Genomic DNA, 18,422 nt, shown 5'->3' with positions numbered 1-18,422 from the left:
ACACGTTTTTAATTATTGGGAATTTTGGGTTTTCTAATACTTTCCACATTAAAATTGAAAAATTTTTTAAATATTTATTAAATTGTAAAATATCAATAATAAATTCATAGCATGTTAATATAAATAGCATATTTTATTGAAATAACTATATTTATTCCCCTCACCCAAAAAATGTAAGAAAAGTAGCATTGTTTTACACTTTTTCAGATCTCTTTAATATCTAGCTTAACTAAAGATGGCTGGATTCTCATCTCTGCTTCTGCATTTAAGCTGTTGCTATAGGTTGTTTTAGATATAATATAAGAAAAAATCTGGGTCATACACAGATATGTAGTTGGAAAATGGAGGAATATTTTAATCAGTTTTTTGTGTAATTTTGGATATTCTTCTTTGATACTACTTTAAGACTCAACAAATGGTAGTTTTATAAAGATTGGTTGCAATTCCGAGTCTGAAACCACATCAATGAACTCTTCAGACCCGGTTACATTAAAACCCATTGGTCTATCTCACACTTTCAATTTCTTTTACCACGTGTGATTTACAACATCATGCACCAGATATTTGAAAAATGTTAGTTGACTGAGTTCTAAATGTGGGCATATTTCATCATACAATATCCAAAAAAATCACATTTGTTAATACCACTACCAATATCTATCATCAGAAAACTCTTTTACTGTTGGTAAGCTGTTAAGCTTATGATGTTAGATACAAATTTCCTGAAGTTCTAATTCTCGCTCTGAAAGCTCAGATTTTATCACTGGCAAGAAATATTGACAGTTTTGCTTGAAAATTTCAGACTCACTTTGTTCATTTTCAAGAAAACGTCTGCCATAGATCCAAGTCTGAAAACCATGTTTATTTCTGTCTTTCACGTGAAAACGGTGTTCCATGAAAAAAATGGCTAGTTCATCTTTCAGCTCAAACACATGCACAAGTACATTCCTCAAGGTAAGGACCGTACATCACTTTGCAGCAGAAGCACCTTAGAAGAACTTTCTACTTCATCACCCAGAAAACACGTACCCACGTGTCAGTATTTCACTACGTTAATAAGTGTTATTGCTTCACCAAGGACATTCTTAAGTAAAATTGAGGGCTTTTTGGTGTTTGTTTGTTTGTTTGTCTGTTTTTCCTATTGCAAGTGTGTCAGTGAGGAATACAATGGCCATTGTTAGAGTTTGGTGCCACTGCTTGATTTGTAGTCAGGCACCAGCAGTTTCACCTTCCATTGCTTTTGCACCACTAGGGCAAATATCTACACCGTGAAAAAAAGAAAATGAGATCTTAGTGTTATTACAAAAAGAGATTTGACATTGAGGCCCCCAATGAAAGGATTTGAAGGCCCCAAGAGTCCCCTTACACTTTGAGAATCACTGCAACAGACTATAATTTGATATAACAGATATGATTCCAGCAGCATTTCGTTCGGATCAAGAGAGAACAGGAAACTGTCAAAACTGTATTTACTTTTCAAAAGCATTGAAACATTGAGACAGAATATGCAGAGTTGAAAAGGCAGGTATTAGACTTGGCATCAAACAGATCCAAGCTGGAGTTCCAGCCCAACTCCTCACTCATTTCATGATACTAGTAATCTCTTTATATCTCAGTTTTCTCATCTGTAGATAATACCTTCAGTTTGTTGGTTAAGATTAAATAACTTGTATATAAAGCACCTGGCATACATAAAGTCTTACTGAACAGTGCTCATTATTTAGCTATTAATCAAATGCTACCTTTTGACCTATTCTTGCATGTCAGGGTCACCTTGTATTGCTTAAATTGCATTATGCCTTCTCTCTCCAGTGAGATTGTAACATACTTGAGAGAAGAAAACATGTTTCTTTATACTCCCAGGAGGATCTTCCTCAGAACCAGGCGTTTTGTAAATCAAGTGTAACCTTTTAAGACAGAAAAAGCATTCTAAATGCTTTTAATGACTCAGAAGACTGCTAGAATGCCATGGCACAGCAAGCAAACAACTGTAGTTGAGAGGCTAGTATGTCATAGTTTTTTTTTCCCCAAAAAGTAATTCATTTACATCAAAGACTTGAAACCAAGCTCTAGTCTGAGAAGCAAACTTCCAACAAAGGGGGGGAAGGCTTGATGGAGAGCCAACCACTGCAAATACTGGTCTTATTTCCTAAGAGTGAAAATCGGCTTCTTGTGCCACATTAAGCTTTTTAGCAAAATATGGATATTATAATACTGTTAAAAATTTTTTTATTTTATATGCCATATGTTCTAGAAAGGATTTAAGGGGGCTGAAAAGATAAATAGAATACAAAAAGCTAAGACTGGAAGTAGATAAGAAATAGATACATTAACAAGGGAAGATGCAAGTAAAGGAAGGTCACATTTATAATTACAATGAGCACTTAAATATAAAATTAGCAAGAAATGTGTAAGACCTAGATGCACTATTGGATGTAGGAGAAAATTATAGTAAGTGGAAAGACACATTTCTGGATGAGAAAACTCAATATTGTGAAGACATCAAATTAATCTATGGAGTTAAAGTAATTATAATAATTTTCTTTTTGGGAATTTGAAAATTTACCAAATATTATAACAAACTAAAAACAATAAAGTGTGGCTCTGATACAAAATTAAATCAACATAATAGAATCACCTATCTATGGAAGTTTTAAATAAAGTGAAGGTAATATTTCCAATTAGAAGGGAAAGAATGGATTATTATTTAATAAATAACGATGTAATAAGTTGGATTTTGGGAATATTCATAAAATTGGAATTAATCCACACAGTGTACAAAAATATATTCTAGGCTGATTACACATTTTAATATTTAAAATAAAATATAAATATTTTATATTATATTTTCTGAATAATAGAAAATATATCTTAGTGTCTGTGATCCACATTTTAAGCATGATATGAAACTCCACAGCTAAAAAAAGGAAAAATTTGATAAATTTGTCTGAAATAAATTTCTTCTACACAGTGAAAGATACCACACAGTTAAAGGCAAATGATAATCAGCAAAAAAGAATCAACTATAAATACAAAGCTTAAAGAACTTAATATTTAAAAACTCTAAAAGTTATTTTAAAGACTGAAAACTGAACAAAAGGCATGAATAGTCAACTTTCAAAGACAAGGATCAATAAACAGACCAAAATAAAATGTTCCGAATGTCATTAATAGGAACTACAAAATAAAATAACAGGTATGATTTTTACCCATCAGATTAGCAAAGATTACAAAGACTGATAGTACTCAGTATTAGCAAGGATGAGCAAACATGCATTCTCAAATACTATCGGTGTATATGTGGCAGGGCATCCTTTCAAGGGGCAATCACACCTTCAGTGGGTTGAGGGTGATCTTAGGATCCTTTGATGTATTTTTCAAACTTTGGTTACAAGTAAATGTTACTTTTATAATAAAAAAGTACGAGAAAAAAAGAACATGGAGAAAAAGGAAGAAAAATGATAGGAATCAAACATTATCAGAATATAAACTCTTGAAAATCAAGACCCCCATAAGGTTATTTGAAAACTCAAGTACTTTCAAGTACTTTTTCAGTACTTTGAAACATACAAAGTGTCTATCAATTCGAGGTATTGTTATTATCAAGCACTGTTTTTTTCCTGTTCTGGAATTTTAAGTTTTTTGAATTTTATATAAGGGTGCTCATGCACTATGTATTACTGAGGAAAGTATACATTCAATAAAGAGTCGAGTAAATAAATAATACAGATATGAAGTAATGTAATCATAATCCATAACTCAGAGAAAGGTTGGAAAGAACTAGCACTTGACAGGCCACACAGCATAATCTAATTCCTAAATAGATGCATTTTAAAAGTCTAGCAAACAACTGTTCACAACAGCTAAAACATGGACACAACCTAAATGTCCATCGACAGATGAATGGATAAAGAAGATGTGGTACATATACACAATGGAATACTACTCCACCATAAAGAAAGAATGAAATAATGCCATTCGCAGCAACGTGGATGCACCTAGAGATTATCATACTAAGTGAAGTTAAGTCAGAAAGAGAAAAACAAGCACATCACTTATATGTGGAATCTAAAATATGGCACAAATGAACTTATCTACAAAACAGAAACAGACTCATAGACATAGAGAACAGACTTGTGGTTGCCAAGGGGGAGGGGGGGAGGGCGAGGGATGGACTGGGAGTTTGGGGTTGGTAGATGCAAACTGTTGCATTTAGAATGGATACACAACAAGGTCCTAATGTATAGCACAGGGAACTATATTCAATATCCTTTGATAAACCATAGCGGAAAAGAATATTAAAAAGAATGTATATATGTGTATAACTGAGTCACTTTGCTGTACAGCAGAGATTAGCACAACATTGTAAATCAACTATACTGCAATAAAAAATGTCTAGCAAACAAAATAACAAAATTCTGCTTTTCTTATTCACAACTACCTTATTTTTAATAAGATGAAAAATGTTAAAAGTCCTTACATCAACTATTAAAAATTAGGTGGGTTGCTGTACAAATGGATCTAGAAAATAAAGTGCAAAATCTGAAACATGTACATTTATTTGACTGCTTCACTGTGACAAGACATCAAGGCAATAGGCTCACTGAACTCCAATGTGAGCAAGAGGCTATGACTTGTGCAGTGAAGAATACAAGCAGAAACTAGACAAAGATGCTCACAGGAATACATGTTGTTCTCCAGAGATTGTTTTCCACAGTATCTTAATATTCTTGATCTTCCCCTGGCTGTGAACTATTATGCAATAGGTATGATTCCCAGGACACTTAGGTAAGAAGCCACTACACCCCAAATTCTACAATGTACTAAAAGGCTAAGCTTCAAAAGGTAATAGTATTCCTTACCCAGCTCATAATCAATAGAAACCTTTAAAGTGTTCAAAATATCAACCAGTTCAATTAATGCTTATTTAGATCCTTCTTCTGGCCAAAGAACAAGGGGCCCACATTCAATAAATAAAAGACAAAGACTGTCATAACTGAGTCAACTGAAAAGCACAAATTCAACACCTACTCTTCACAAAGCGAAGAGCTTCTGAATTAATGAATGTGACCAAGATAAAAAAGGAATGCCCCATGTTTGATTAGCCATATTACTGCTACTTTTCCTTAGTCTTCAGGAATCTAGGTAGGGGGAGGAATAATTCAGTGGATGCCAACAAAAGAATGCTCCTGACATATATGTTACTCAAAAGAAAGTGGGAGGACTGAAATTAAAGGGTTAGGAGGCGAAACATAATTGCTTTATAGGCAGAAGGGATAAAGGTGGCATGAGAATGATTCAGTGGTGAGTGATTTTTTTTTCCTATTTGATAATGTTATTGTAACACCCACCTGCTATTCAGTAGTACCTTGGAAATTTGTATATCATATGGCTTACCAAAGATTAGAATTCCGAAATTAAGTATCTAACATGCTAAGTGAGATGACCTTATTATAAGATAATCATTAAGGCAATAGTCACAACCATGAGTTTAAAGTTTTACTTGAGTTTAAGATTGCTATTAGAGGGACTTCCCTGGTGGTCTGGTGGTTAAGACTCCACGCTTCTACTGCAGGGGGCGAGGGTTCTATCCTGGTTGGGGGACTGAGATCCCTCATGCTGCGCAGCATGGCCAAAAAAAACACTACATGGGAAAAGAATCTGAAAAAGAATGGATATATATATATATATGTACATGTAAGGCTGAATCACTTTGCTGGAATTTTAAGAGGGAGAATGTTAGTGTCCTTACTACAAATGTTAACTTCACATCAGAGAAAGTTGCACTCTTGCAGGCAGGCAGAAGCAGGATCCCTTGGGAGTTCAAACATTTATTTACAACAGTTTCCATGTCTGGATCAACCTCTTTCATCATACACATTCATCTACTCATGCACTCACTCTATAAACATTGAGTGCCTCCTATATCCCAGAGTCTCTTCTAGAACTGAGAATACAGCAATGAAGGAGAGACAAGTCTCAGTTCTCATGGAGCTTACATTTTATGGGAAAGAGGCAGACATTTAAAACGTAAACAATAAATACACTTTAAGATGATGATAAATAGGGCTTCCCTGGTGGTGCAGTGGTTAAGAATCTGCCTGCCAATGCAGGGGACACGGGTTCAAGCCCTGGTCTGGGAAGATCCCACATGCCACGGAGCAACTAAGTCCATGCACCCCAACTACTGAGCCTGCACTCTAGAGCCCGCGAGCCACAACTACTGAGCCTACGTGCTACAACTACTGAAGCCCACGTGCCTAGAGCCTGTGCTCCACAAGAGAAGCCCCCGTAATGAGAAGCCCGCGCACCGCAACAAAGAATAGCCCCCGCTAGCCGCAACTAGAGAAAGCCCGTGCACAGCAACGAAGACCCAATGCAGCCAAAAATAAATAAATTAATTAATTTTTTTAAAAAAAGTTTTAAAAAAAGATGATAAATATCATAAAGACAATAAAACAAAATGGCAGAGAGTAAAATCAATGAGGGGAAATGCTTCTCTGAAGGATGATAAAAAAGGTCTCTGAATAGGTGACATTGAGACCAAATGAAGTAAAGGAGCCAAAGTCTAGGGACAGCTGAGTCCAGAAAGAGAGAATGATGAATGAAATGCCCTCCATTAAGTCTTGGAAGAACATCCTAAAGAAGTCTGAAGTGTAGGGAGGGTAAATAAGTAGGATTCTACAAGTCAGCAGAATAGGCTAAGCTAAATCCTGCAGAGGGTGGATTTTATTCTGAACGTGATGGGAAACTATTGGAGATGTTTAGTCCAGATTCTGCTGGCTGTTAGTGACATACAGACTTCAGAGGATGAAGTTAAACCAGGAATCCAGTTGACAAGCCCAGGGATGGTTGAAGTAGAGGCAATGGTGGGTGAGATGGAGATAAGGGAAGGGTACAGGTGATAGCTGGAAGAAGGGTTGGGTCAAGAAACGTGTGCCAAGGAAATGGAGAGAATGTGATGGATGCACAGAAGAGTTTGGAAGTACAGCTGACAGAATTTGTTTATGGACTGGATAAGGGAGTGCAGAGAGGGGCAGTGAATGATCACAAGAGAGAAATAAAGGATGACCGAGGTTTCTGCCAGAAAAAGTGGATGGGTGGTGGTACCATCTATGGACTGGGCACAGTCTGAAGCAGCTACACGATTAGGATGGGATTGGAGAAAAGGGATCGTGAGGTCTGTGTCTATTAGACATCTCGATGGGGATGTTGACTAAGCAGATGGATGCATTGCTGTGAACAGTGAGACATTCAGTGTTAAGATTTTTCAAGTCCCACTCCTCACAAAGTTATCCAAAATCAAACCAGTCCAAAGTGATCTCACACTCCTTTGACATCTTAATGACAGTTCTTGTGCAAACTTTTCATTGGGCAAGTGTATTTTGTCATCTACTGCCTTGTGGCAAGCTTTGCAGACTTTTTACTTTATATTCTTATTTTTAATGTGAGTACTGAATTAGAAGCCAAGAATTCTGCTCCTATTTCTGTCCCTGAAAACCTGTGTGACCCGTGGACTTCACTTATTCTCTAAAGGTCACCATGTCCTCACCTATAAAACAAGAGGACTAGGCAATGCTGTCCTACTCTAAAACTAGAGCATTCTAGAATCCTCTGGGTTTATTTCACAATTCCTTAAGTCATTGGAACTTTTTAAAAGTCCCATGACAAGGAGCACAAAGTGTGTACAGAGTAGGCCTTCAGTAAATGTGCTGATTGATTGATATGTACAGTCTGGAATTCAGTCACTAAGGTAATATGCTTATTAAGTATGCTTTTTTCTTTTCATACTCAACACACCTTGACTTAGTCATTCTGGTGCGTTTAAAATAAAAATCAATGTGGGGGCTTCCCTGGTGGTGCAGTGGTTGGGAGTCTGCCTGCCAATGCAGGGTACACGGGTTCGAGCCCTGGTCTGGGAGGATCCCACGTGCCGCGGAGCGGCTGGGCCCGTGAGCCACAGTTGGGGAGCCTGTGCTGCGCAACAAGAGAGGCCGCGGTGGTGGGAGGCCCGCGCACCGCGATGAGGAGTGGCCCCCGCTTGCCACGGCTGGGGAAGGCCCTCGCACGGAAGTGGGGACCCAGCACAGCCATGGATGAATAAATAAACAAATACTTTAAGGGAAGAAAAATCAATGTGGCCCTTGTCGGTGTCGTCCCTTCCAGAAACCAATATTCCACGACATCACTAATCACCTCCTCTCCCTCCCCGTCCACTTCATTCCTAAGTAACCAGAAAGCATTATGACTCCGCAATTTAAAAGTTTAAAGACTTCCTGAAAGAGTCTTTTTAAAACTTTTGAGAAACAGAGTCCAGCATCCGAAGCAGTGAGGGGCCCAAGTTAGGAAGCACCAGGCTTCCCGTCCCACAGGGGTCACTCGCTCTGGACCCCACCTCTCGGGTCCCCGCACCCTCCTCTGCCCCAGACCCTCCTGGTGCAGGTCCTCACATGAGGGCAGAGCGGGGCCCGGCCTGTACCTGGCGGGTAATACCGGAGCAGGAGGCTCTTGAGCTTCATCCTCTCGCTGGGGGACCACCAGCCGACCGACTTGGTCGTCATGGAAACGGCCAAACAGCGGAAGGCGTCGGCGCGCATGCGCGCGCGCCACAAAAAGCTCCCGTGACTCGGGGCCGGAAGTCCGAGCTCTCGGGGTGCATCCTGCAGCTCAGGCGTCCCGGGGCTGGCGGGGGCGGGGGGGGCGGGTTAGGGATATGCTCGGGCGCAGAGCGCGCCCTGCTCTCCCCCCGACCCGCATCTGCCTCGGGGTTCCCGAGGGCGGGCGCGGGGTTCCGGGAGCCGCTCAGGGAGCGCGCTCCTGCTCGCGCCGTGGCCACCGGAATCTACACCCTTTGGTGTCTGGGGTGGGTGGGACGAGGGCCACTCGTGTCTTCAGTAAGGGAGACCTCACAAGGGGCGAGGCGCGGCCGAGGACCAAGGGCCTCAGCTACAGTCTGGGCCACACGCACTTTAACCCATTGGGTTTCCAATACGGAAGGGTGAGAGAAATACCCCGCGCTTGGTTACTGTTCTCGGCCCCTCATGCCCTGTCCCTGTCCCCACAAAAGAAAAATGACCTCGACGTAATCGCCTACATTTCCAGTGCCATGCACTGCGCCAAGCGCTCTATCCACTATACTCACAGTCCGAACAAAGGTATGAGTTATGCACCATTTATTTCCACCCCATCTCAAGGATGAGACAACTGAGCATTAGAGGAAGTGCAGAACCACCCAAGGTCACAGAGAAGCAGGTGGGAAGGCAGACGTGTCAGAAGCCTATACCTGGAAGCCTCCACCTATGCTCCTAACCCTGGGTTTAAGGCTTTGGAGGCCTTCTTTTGACTTGTTCTGTTTCTTGCCAGTTTGGGTTCTTTGCCTGCCAAGTTGAGTTTCCATCAGGAAGACTGTGGACGGGAAAAGTCAGCTAGCCGGATTGTCCATTTCCTTTAAGGAATTTGGCCTAAATCCCTAAATTAGAATTTCCCAAACTTAAGCAATTCCTCAGTTATCTTCATAGCCTTGGGCCACAGCTCCTTATCAGCTGCATACCTAAGGGTTTTCTTTAAGTTCTTACAATTTCTCTGAACTGGCTCACTTGTTTTACTTCATATTTTTTAATGTAATTTAAAAGAAAATTGTTGTCAATACTGTGAATTAAAATTTTGTATAATTCTCAATGAGGAGCAGCAGGTAACTATAAAAATAAATGCAATTTTTAAAAATACTATTGAAATACTCTATACTATTGCCTGCCAGACTGCAAAACAAAGGCCTTTCCTTTCTTTTTTTTTTTAAACGGAAAAATTAGCAACTATTTGAAATTTTCAAGACAAGCTAGCACACAACTGAACCTTTTTACTTCATATACTCAGAATGTTGGCGAGATCATTGAAATAAGAAAGCCTCTGCTGCTAAGTGATACAATTAAACCTAATACAAATGGACAGCACATAAAAATCACCTCATCCCACCAGCAGTAAGCATCCCACACTTGGGAAGCGGGGAACCAGATGAAATCTAAGATACCTTCTAGCTCAAACTTTCCCCTCATGATTAAGACTCTGGAAAGGGTTTAAGTAGGGAGAGGCAAAGAGCTCATCTGTAGAAATGAGGGGTTCTCCAGTAGATTTCGTTCACCCATGTTATTGCTTATGCTTGTGCTATTTAAAATGAGGCCTTTGGAAAAATAATAACTTTAGAGAAATCTGGTAGACACCATTTAACCACTTGATCAAAGCTAACGTCACCAATACTGGGACAAACTGACATCTGTATCTCCATTACAATGCACTGAAAAGGACAGAGCAATTCTCTGGAATTTCTGCCCACGATGCATTACCTGCCTCTAATCATGAGGAAACATCAGAACAACCAAAAACTGAAGAAATTGTACAAAATAACTGTCAAGGTCAAGAAAGAAAAAGGTAGACTGAAAAACTACTCCAGATTAATGCACACTAAAGAAGTTGAACAACTAAATGCACTGAGTGATCCTGGATCCTAGACCAGAAAAAAAATAGTTATAAAGGACGTGATTGGGACAACTGGATGAAATTTGAATAGGGATTGAGGTTTAGAGTATATTTTATTAATATTATATCAATATTATTTCCTAATTTGATCATTGTACTGTGGTTATGTAAGAGAACGTCCTTGTTCTTAGGAAAAACCCACTGACTTATTTAGGGATAAAGGGGTATGATACCTGCAATAAACTCTCAAATGGTTTTGAAAATTTATGTGTAAGTATAGACGTGTGTTGATAAAGCCAATGAGCAAAATGTTGAATCTAGGTGAAGGGTTCCTTTTGGGGTATTCCTTGAGTACTCTTGTAACTTCTCCATAAATTTGAAATTATTGCAAAATAAAAAAAGGCCTTTGTTTCCCACAGGCCAAACCAGCTTCAGAATATTCTGGGATATCAGTGGCAATCGCAGAACTATTTGGCTCCTCTTTTGTTCTGTTAAGAGAGTCCAAGTTCAAGTACACTCCCTGTTTCACCCCTAACTCCACCTCCATCTTCCTCTAGTTATAGGACCCAAAGCCTCCATCATTGTTGCCTACCCATCACCACTCCCTTCATTTCCACGAGTTCCTGTCCTCCCTAAGTGGCTCTTTACTTCCTGTTCCAGGTGAAGGATTTTCCCTACTTCCTCGAACCAAACTTTTAAGTGTTGTCCTTTGCTTTTTAAAAAACAATTCCAGCTCTGCAGCTTTTGACATCTCTCCCTTTGCTCAAGGAGCATAAGCCAAGTTCTCCCACGTAAGAGGTTAGAGAACCTCCTAATCATCCCCCGTCCCATCATATCCAGAGCTCAGAGCACAGTTCCTTGGAAATGAGGTCCATTCTTCCCATAGCCCGTGCCCACCAGGGGTCCGCAGCCCTCACCTCCATCTTTGCTTGAGTGTCATTTATCTGGATGTCCAAGCACCCTGACTGTCCATTCAGTTTCCAAAGTTCTTCTCACAATTTCTCCCAAGGACCTCTCTGCTAATAAGACTCCTAGTATTCTGACTTAACAGCCCAGAATCCTGGTACCGAATATGTCCCCATCCCCCTTTCTAGGAAGGCAGTAGGGTTATATGCAAATGAGGTGGTGATCCAAAGAGAAGTCATCAAAGTTCCTGAGTGCAGGCAGATTCCTCTTTTGGCCTTGGCAGAAGATGGGTTTAAAGCTGTGCTTAATTGACTCACCATCTACTCATTCCTGGAAGCTCCTGCATGAATCTCTCAGCCTGAGGAAATAACTGTTGCACTTTAAATCACCCCCAGGGGAGGGCCATTTGTTGCAAATGATGTACAAACATTTGCAAAAACAAAACTCCTACATTATCCTGGTGATGGGAGCATATCCCGGTGCGTAGAGCACTTGGTAGGACTTTCTCACAGGGCTTTTAGAGGCCTCCCTAAAAGTTGTAAAATACTTTTAATCAATTCATGGCATCCTGTGTTGATCTGAATGTTGACTTGCTAGATCAACAATTGCAATTCATATGGATTTGCACGTATAAATGTAATATTGACCCTGGGTTTCTTCCCACTGACACCTGCCTTGACCAATCAGAAACTGAAAAGTTAGCATTAATGTTATTCACCCAGATCACTCCAGTCCGATGCATGGAAGCCACGCTGAACTTCAGTTCTCACAGTGTGTCCCGGGGCCAGTAGCAGCAGCATTACCTGGGAACTCGCTAGAAATACAAATTCTTGCCCTACCTCACACCACCTACAGAATCAGAAGTGCTGGTTGTGAGGCTCAGCAATTCGTGTTTGGGTAAGTTTTCCTGGTGATGCTGATGAATGATGAAGTTTGAAAGCCACTGCACTAGTGTAATAGGTTCCATTGGCTTGGCCAGGCCTGATTGCAATTGGATACCCTCTCCCTGCAATTAGGCCCTTTGTGTATTATGAACAGTCTTCCCTGATTGTCAGGGACAGTAAACCGGTTGCTCAGATGGTGTGAATAAGACCCAGAAACAACATGGGAAGAGACTGGAATTCTTTGCATACTTGTGTTTCAGATGCTCCAGTGCACTGAGAGAGACCAGTGGACATCAGACTAGGGTGGGAGAAGAAGGCTCCTGGGAAGGAAGATGGGGAGAGGAGAGGATCCCTACGCATGGGAGAGGGAGAGAAGCAGGGGGAGAAGGATGAAGGGAGGGAGGCGGGAGGCGGTCTGGGGGATCCAGATTCAGCACTGACAAAAGACGGGTGGTACAGGAGGGGTTCCAGCTACAACAGAGCTTGATCGTTCCCATTTGACCCAGTTTCTCTTGGAGAGAGTCATGGCATCAATGAAAAGCTGTATCACTAGTCCTTTGGGCCCTCATTGAGAGCAGCAGATAAAAAAGAGAAGTGCAGTTCCTTCCTGGAGAAAAAGGATCAGAGCCTGGCAGTAGAGGTCAGCTGTGCAGCCCAGTTAACGGTGGCCCTGCCCCAGCAAGCCCCCAAGCAAGGAGCTGCATCAGGGCAGAGACACACTGATGACACATCCCTTTTTATTTTCTTCCCATCCTGCCTCCACCCCATTGAAGGGCTCACAAAGCCTCTGACCTTACCTGGGACCAGAAAACTGGTGGGCCAAGGTCCACTGACTGAATCATTCAATCAGTATGTGTTGAGGACCTATGAGTCCCAGGCATGTTCCAAGTACAAGAGATCTAATTCTGAAAAAATATTTCAGGGGACTCGTTCATAGAAAGAATCAGACTTCAGGTGGGTTTGAAACTATTGCATTTCTGGAGAGGGGGCACGTCTCTAGGTGAGACCACATTTACATTCACAGAAAGGCTGCTAATGAGACATGCAGATCACACCAGCAGGGCTGATTGACATAGATTTGCCACTTGTAATTCCTTAGAGCAGACTGCCTGACTGGAAGCCTGCCTCTGCCATCTACCAGCTGTGTGCTCTTGGGCAAGGTCTGTAAACTCTATGGCTTCAGTTTCATCATTGGAAAGATAGGAATGATCGCAGTATCGAATAATAGAGTTGTTCTCGCTGAGTCTGGCTCAATCAAAAACACTCCTTAAGTATCAAGGATGGTAATGTTAACAATAAGCATTTATTATCCTATGATGTTTCAAACTGGGGAAAGGGTGTGTCCCCAGTGTTCCTATTGAACCTGATCATTTGGATCAACAATTACTCTGATAATCACTTACATTCAACTTGGAGTCCTTTGTATGATAGTTAACAACAGGTGTACCCTACTACTTATGTTAATTAGTATTAGTATAGTTGGTATAAATATTAAAACTAGCTTACATTTCTTAAGACATAACTACTTTCTCTGTAGATCCAAATAGATTTGTCTTCTTAAAGAAATGGCTGGTGGGGATTCAATAGAAGCATGGAGAGAGTTCTATACCTTAACAAGTCTGGAGATAGTCCAGGCTTGGACTGAACAGAACAATGAACAACAGATGTTAAAGGACCTGAGAATGTCCAGAACATGAACAAGGAGACCTGGGGTGGGCATGATACTACCTTCCATGTCTGGCACATAGTAGGTCCTCCATTAATGCTTGATGCTCAAGAATCTGGAGGATGCATTTGGAAGAGGAAGGAGCTGATTAAGTGCACGTAGGGCAGGGCTAAAAGAGCCGGATGCGCAAAGGCAGATTTCAGCTCAATATAAAGAATTTGCCAATGTGTCCAGTAATGTGTCAAAAAGTACTGAGAATTTCCCAGCACGGGAAGTGTTGTAGCTGAGGCAGTTTGCCCAGCTGCCAGAATTATTGTAGAACACAGTGCTAAATTAGCTGAGGGACAGGGCTAGATAAGAGAGGTCTGATTTCCCTTTGGATGCTACGATTCCATGATTTTGTGCTGTCTGTGTTTTTAGAAGAGGATAAATGTGGAAAGGTGAACAACAGTGGATTGCTAGTTGGAAGATAGAAGTTCCAACCCTGGCCTTCACATCAATGACCTTTAAGAAAGTCATTTGTCCTTCCAACCCTTGGTTACTCATTTGTAAATCACTCTCTTTCATTCCATGCAGCTTCAGCATACCAAGACTAGATTATTCATGCTCTGAGCTTTTATTCTTGTCATTCTTTCCACCTGATAAGCCTCCCACTTCATCTGTTCTGAAATCTTACCAGGCTAGAATCACCTTCTCCACAGGCTCAATTCAATTCAATACAACAGTGTGTGGTAAGGAAAGGTTTCACAACACAGACTCTGAATTATTCCTACCAGGCAATTCCTGCCTCAAGCCCCCATTCCGAAGACTGCATCTGGACACTCTCAGGTAAATTCATGTGAACCCAGTGATTCCTCAATCATTTCACGTTTAAAACAATGTTACCTTCGGAGCTGTTGTTTTTTCTTCCTCCAATGGAGTTTATTCTAAACTAGTGAGGGGTCTTACACAATAGCCACTTTTTATGGATTGATGGAGAAAAGGCCTGAAATTCTCAGTCTTGGTTATCCCTGGTCCTGGGCTCCTAGTTGCATTTATAACCCTCCCCCTGCTTGTCAGTGTGCCCCCTGCCACCTTGATGAAGCCAATTGCCGAGATGTAACTATGTCCTGCTTTGGGCCCCAGCTGGACCGTCCACTGCATATCACCTTTGTATTTCCTCCTCTAGGCCAGGGGACCTAGAAGTCTCTCTAGCTCTTTATTAACTTCCACGCATCACTAAGGGGTCCTGCAAACTTTCAGTTATCTAAAATCACCAGATTGACCAGGAGAAGCTAGGGGGCTCTCTCCAGTCTGCATCGAGAGGCCATTTCTACCCAATTTCCACCCATTTCTGTGATTCGTGAAAGCTCCTTGCTTGTAGGATTCCAGTATCATTTCATGGAAGCTTGGTATCATTCTTCTTGGTTCCCGAAACTCCAAAGACACTCTCTCTCACCCTCCCACCTCTCACCATAAGGAACTCTCTCCATTCTTCCTCTCTTTACCCAGACGAAAGGGTCGTTTTCTAATTACGCTGGTGATGGTGGTGATGGGGGTTAGGGGGTGGGATTGGTTTACAGTCAGTTTGCTGATGCCCTCTGCCTGCCTGAGAAAAAGGCCCCTGTTAGTCTTGTGAATTATCGGCAAGCAGGTAAACACATCCAGCAGAGCTTTATTTAGTGCCAACACCAGCAAAAGCCATGCTTTTGGACAGATTATAAAAAGGTGTCACCTCTGGGTTGGAGGTTTATAAAGGTATCTCTTCACCGGTCCTGGGCCTCTAGGGCCAGGCGTAAAGGGGCACTCCCACAGCTGGCCGACCCAGGATGAGCATGGGCCAGGTTTCCCCCAACTCATGGTCCCTGGCAGGGTTTAGTGGGCTGTCCAGACTGCCTGCAGTCCTCCACTCATGCCCAGGGGATTGTTGATCCTCACAGCCGAGCTCACACAAAAGCCTTGACCCCTCTAAACCTCCCTATGTGGCGCGTTCTCTACTGTAGTGCATTTGCTTGCAAGCTCCTTTTCGATGCAGAAGAAAGTGAGGGAAAATAGCATGCCACATGATTCAGTTAGACTTGCCAAGAGTCACACTTTCGTTGAACATAGTTGGGACAATGTTCTCTTCAGGGAGACTTCTTGGCCTAGAAAGGATGCAAATAGGAGGCAGAGGATTTTGAAGACTGAATGGCAGTTCTGCCACTTATTAGCTGCGTAACTTTTCAAACCCCAGTTTTTTCACTTACAGTGGGGATAGTAATAATATCCGCCTCATGGGATTCTTGCAGAGATTCAATGATGTAAATATATGAAGTGCACTGTGTACCCCTTTAACTTTGTAGGCACCTAAATTTTTTTAAACCTTATGCTGCAGCTATCTGCTTCTATAACTGAATTATCTAACTCTGGAATACTTACGTGCACGATATATCTAACCATCTGTTCAAAATAAAATATCACTTTGAGGGATTTTTTACAATCCTGTTATGGTTATTTAGCGGCTAAGCAACCCATTGGCATTAGGGGGCAGCAGTGTACGTATGTTATAGATGAGCAACTTCACTTGTTTCCTTTCAAAATTCAGAGCCAGGGTACAACCAGTGTGTAAGGTGCGTGCCAAGAACACGCCTTTCTTCTGTCTTCCCGAAACCTGTCTTGAGAGTCATTCCCTGGATATACCAAAACGGTCCAGAAGACAGATTCTTATTTCTTTTATCTTTTTACAATTTTGTATTTATTTGTTGAGGTTTTGTAATCTGAAAGTGTTCTTTTTGTTTTGAGAGCATATTCAAGATTGGTGAGGTAGATTTTGTTGTTGTTGTTTTCTATTGCATTTAACTTTCCTTATGTGTTACTGCAGTATTCTTAACCATAATTTAATATATTTGAGAGTGACAAAAAACCAAAATTTTTGAATGTATAATAAAATAATGAAAATTTTAGGCAGCATAGCCATAAGAAATCAAAACGTGTGATTTGAATAGCCATGCTAATGACATGCAAATATGTTAGCAATGGCAACAATAATAGTTAACATTTACTGAGTGCCTTTTTTATGCCAGGCACTGGGTTAAGTGCCTTACGCAAATTATTACCTGATTTAATCTTCGCAAAACCTCTATGAAGTAAGGACGATGCCCATTTTACAGATGAGAAACTGAGCTTCTGAGAGGATACGATAGTTTGAGATTCCTTCTCCCTGTTTATGGCCTTTTTAAGTAGTTCTTTTATTTAACCAACTTTTTTGCTTGCCTTTTAGTCTAAAATTTTTATTTAAAAAAAAACTAAAATTATATTTTCTCCTGCCTCTCTTTTTTAAGAATGTAGCACTTTTATTGTGAATGAAGAACTGCTTATAATACTACTTTACTGAGGTGAGTCTGTGCCAACTCAAGAGCCACAACCCCTGCAGGACTCATGGTTTAGTGTCTAACAAACTCCATGACCACGAGAGCTCGGCTGCCTCTCAACCAAGAGTTTGACTTCATGTGCGCCTATTGAATTGAATACACGGTTGCTAAAAAGTAATATTTTAAAACAGAAAGAGAATCAAACTGCTCTTATTTTGTTTTGTTTTCCATGGGAACATATACAAAAACACTTTTGATAATAAAAACTTTTGGGACCTATGGTGCTATTATTATTGCTGTCATTGCTGTTGTTATCTTTTTTCCAGGACTTAAATCCCCTTCCCAGCATCTCAGAGTAGCAATAATTGTGGGTAATTCTGGGACGGTATAGCTGACTATCTCGGCTGATCTGCCATAGGTGGGGCTCCACATCTTTTCTCTCTCACTTCTCTTTCTCTGACCCCGTTGACGCTTCCTTCTCGAAGCTTCTTTTGCTTCCTCCTGCCTTTCTGATCTATTTCTCTCTTTCTCATGTTTTAGTCCCACGTTGCCATCTCCGACACAACCTACGTAACAGCATCTTTTTCCCAAACCAGCTCCTTTTCAGAGACTTCCTGTTCTCTTTTTTCTCATATTTAATCAGCTGATAAGTCCTTTTGTTTCCGAAACTCTTACTTGGCCACTTTGGCAGAGCTGACAGCTTGGCTCACTCAGTTCTGTTTTTCCTTACTGGTAGGGTGGAGGGGACAGAAAATTGCCCTCAGTGGAAAAGACCCTGATGCTGGATAAGAATTTTCCCTCTCTGCCTACCATGCTCCCTTCTGCCACACGGTCTGCCTCATGCATTGCTGTAGGTTGAATATGTGTGTCCTCCCAAAATGCATATGTTGAAATCCTAATGCCAAGTGTGATGGTATTAGGAGGTGGGAACTTTGGGAGGTGATTAGGTCATGAGAGTGAGCCCTTATGAATGAGATTAATGCCCTTTAAAAGGAAGTCAGAGAGAGAGCACCCTAGCCCCTCCTCCCACATGAGGACACAGCAAAAACTGGAAGGGGGCCCTCACTCAACCATGTAGGCACCCTAGTCTCAGACTTCCACCCTCCAGCTCTGTAAGGAATACATTTCTGTTGTTTATAAGCTGCCCAGTCTGTGGTATTTTGT

General features: G+C 41.2%; 1 protein-coding gene across 4 annotated transcripts in view; it reads right to left on the bottom strand.

The window, feature by feature from the left end:
* Positions 1-8,579, bottom strand: part of DAW1 (dynein assembly factor with WD repeats 1) — a 40,783-nt gene extending 32,204 nt beyond the window's left edge. For 3 of the 4 annotated variants that reach the window (XM_061205616.1, XM_061205635.1, XM_061205626.1), the window contains exon 1: positions 8,480-8,563. In XM_061205616.1, coding sequence (XP_061061599.1) covers positions 8,480-8,561 — 82 coding nt within the window. In that variant the 5' untranslated portion in view covers positions 8,562-8,563. Of the gene's footprint in view, positions 1-8,479 lie in introns of all 4 variants that reach the window. The other variant, XM_061205607.1, reaches the window with a different exon arrangement.
* Between the last annotated feature and the right edge of the window lie 9,843 nt (positions 8,580-18,422).

Source organism: Eubalaena glacialis, chromosome 1 (genome assembly GCF_028564815.1).
Source record: "Eubalaena glacialis isolate mEubGla1 chromosome 1, mEubGla1.1.hap2.+ XY, whole genome shotgun sequence".
NCBI lineage: Eukaryota > Metazoa > Chordata > Mammalia > Artiodactyla > Balaenidae > Eubalaena > Eubalaena glacialis.
Note: the sequence above shows the minus strand (reverse complement) of the source record. Positions and strands in the feature narration are given on the sequence as shown.